The sequence below is a fragment of the Propithecus coquereli genome, unplaced genomic scaffold, assembly GCF_000956105.1.
Source record: "Propithecus coquereli isolate 6110/MARCELLA unplaced genomic scaffold, Pcoq_1.0 Scaffold848, whole genome shotgun sequence".
Lineage (NCBI taxonomy): Eukaryota > Metazoa > Chordata > Mammalia > Primates > Indriidae > Propithecus > Propithecus coquereli.
The window spans coordinates 51183-54004 of NW_012154707.1; the positions used below are offsets into that span (position 1 = coordinate 51183).

Genomic DNA, 2822 nt, shown 5'->3' on the forward strand with positions numbered 1-2822 from the left:
TAACTGAAGATTTCTGTTGATATTTTTCACTATATCCCAATAATTATAAGGTAATCTTCTTATTCACTTAATATTTCTGATTTCAGTGAGTGTTACCACTCTAGCAAAAAAAAAAAACAAAAAACGAATGACTGTACCTTTTTTTTAAAAAAAAAAAAAAACTAATTACTGTACCTTTGCAGCCTATCTACTACATTTATATCCGCTCTTTCTTTTATTAAAAATTCTGCCACTTCCACTTTCTTTTTTCTCAGAGCCAGCAAAAGTGGTGTGCGTTGCTCCTGTAACACAGCAAAAACAATTAGTAATTGACAAAATTCAGTATTTCTCAACTGAAATGAAAACCTTATATAAGATCCTGAGAATGTGCATATGATACAGACAGTGAATAAAAGCAGCCCCTTCCTTCTCGCCCTCTGTGCTTTCCCACGTGCTGCTCCTTCCCTTGGAAACACGCCTCCTTTGCCTCACCACGTTCACTCCGGCATCTCCACAGCTCACTTCAGACCTCTACGCTCCCAAGAATCTTTGCTTCTGTCACAGGATCGATCATAGTATATTGTAATGATTTTATTGTTGCTCATCTAAAAAGAGTTCTTGTGGGCAGGGGCAGGATCTATTATCTCTACATTCCCAGACCCTAAGATATAGTAGTAAACATTTGCAGTATTTTTATTGAGCTAATTTGATGGGCAAGAAACGATGCTGAGATCACTTATCTAAAATAGGCCCAGATTTAAATGGAGAATTCTCTACTCTTCCCTAGTCTAAATAGGGAAAGTCAGGTAGGGGTCATAGAAGTAAAAGCTACCTGCAGGCTTAAATCAATAATATTAGTAATAACGGTAATAACTGTACTCAGAGTAGTTTCAGGTATTGATGATGGGAAGCATGTGCTAGGCACTGAATTAAATGCTATACACACACACACATACATATAATCTCACACACAGCAACCCTCGGTGGATATATTTTTATCCTCCTTTTCATATCAGAAAACATATTTGGTGATCAATAATGTTCCCAAGGTCACACACCTAGCAAGTGGGAAGCCAGGAATTGAACCCAGGTTTCTGGGAGTCTAAAGCCTTTGTCTTTTTTTTTTTTTTAGGTTCTGCCGAAGGCACTACAAAGCCCTGGTTATTTTGTTGAGTTACCATAGCAACTCCTGATGCTAGAGCCTGTCTCAGGGTTAGCAATGATCAATTTATAACCATGGAAACTCCAGTATTTCAGCAGGATCCAGAGGGGAGGAGGCAGAGACAGACATTGTCTGCGCTCTTTTCGCCTCTAGAAATAAATTCTGGAAAGCCTCCTCAGTTATCATGTAGCCACTGAAAATGGTGTCTAATGGCAATATTTATAAGCATGGGTTTAGAAACAGGAGATGGAAAATCAGGCAAAAAAGGGCCTGCAATACTCAGAGAGCAATTAGCATTATTAACAACTTGTTGGGAGGCTGCCAAAGAGCTGGGATCTGGGTTCCCTGGAGTCACCTTGGGAGTTCTACATCCTTTTATGCCTCTGGTGACTCATGTCCACACACAAGTCTGGATTTTGCTGTTACTTTTTTTTTTTTTTTTTTTTGAGACAGAGTCTCACTCTTTTGCCCAGGCTAGAGTGAGTGCCGTGGCGTCAGCCTAGCTCACAGCAACCTCAAACTCCTGGGCTCAAGCCATCCTCCTGCCTCAGCCTCCCGAGTAGCTGAGACTACAGGCATGCCCCACCATGCCCGGGTAATTTTTTCTATATGTTTTTAGTTGTCTGATTAATTTCTTTCGAATTTTAGTAGAGGCGGGGTCTCACTCTTGCTCAGGCTGGTCTCGAACTCCTGAGCTCAAACAATCCGCCCGCCTTGGCCTCCCAGAGTGCTGGGATTTCAGGCGTGAGCCACTGCACTCGGCCCTTGCTGTTACTTTTTAAACAGGCTTCTACCACTGGTGAAGTTTGGGGAAGAAGAAAGTGTCCCCTCAAACTTCACTCCCTGCGCAGCCATCAAGGAGAGATCCATGGTGGCACTGCTGCCACAGGCGCTCCTGCTGGTCCAGCCACCTGCACAGCTGGCCGGGAGCAGGCCCGGCAGTGAGCAGGCACACCCGGGGCCCCAGGGCGGTGGCGGCAACATCACCAGCCCTGGTGTGGTGGTGCATTCCCACCCTGCTCAGTGTCCTGGGGTGGCTCTGGGCTCTAGACGGAGACTGGGTGGAGGGGCCTATCTCTTTTCTCTTTATCACCCACCTATGGCTCATCTTCATTCGAGGAAAAATTTATCCAATTAAAGCTGTCTTTCTTCCCTCTGCCCATACCAATTCAAAATAAAAACACCAAAATACACTAGAAATGCAAATGGGAAAAGCTGATGAATCCACAGTGTCTGGTAATAGCAATTCACAGTCACTTAAGGATAACCTAACATCAATATGCTTCAAAGAAAGCAACTTAAACCAATGACTCATTGACTAATACAAAATACAAAATGAATTTCATCTCCTATTTATGTGAAATACAGCATTTTTAAAGGAAAACTATGTAAGAAGCAGAGGTTAGACAAATACTCTGACAGGGTAAAGAAGTTCATATTGAGTCATAAAGCAATCTGAAAGTTAAAGTTCACACTTCATAAAACTAATATGAAACCCCTTTAGCTAATACAATATCGTATGACCACGAAAAGATAATATGATCAAAAACATCAAATTACAAACATCGGTCAATATTATAAAAGAAGATGAATCCTTCGGTATACTGTTCTTTACATTGTCCAGTCCGAATCATTGATTTTTATACCTAACTGAAGATTTCTGTTGATATTTTTCACTATA

General features: G+C 41.6%; 1 protein-coding gene across 1 annotated transcript in view; it reads right to left on the minus strand.

Moving 5' to 3' along the window:
- LOC105826054 (POTE ankyrin domain family member A-like) overlaps positions 1-2822 on the minus strand; it is a gene marked incomplete at its 3' end in the record, with an annotated part of 13916 nt that overhangs the window by 4245 nt on the left and 6849 nt on the right. The window contains exon 5 of the mRNA XM_012663966.1: positions 175-281. Within this exon, the coding sequence (XP_012519420.1) occupies positions 175-281 (107 nt within the window). The remainder of the gene's footprint in view (positions 1-174; positions 282-2822) is intronic.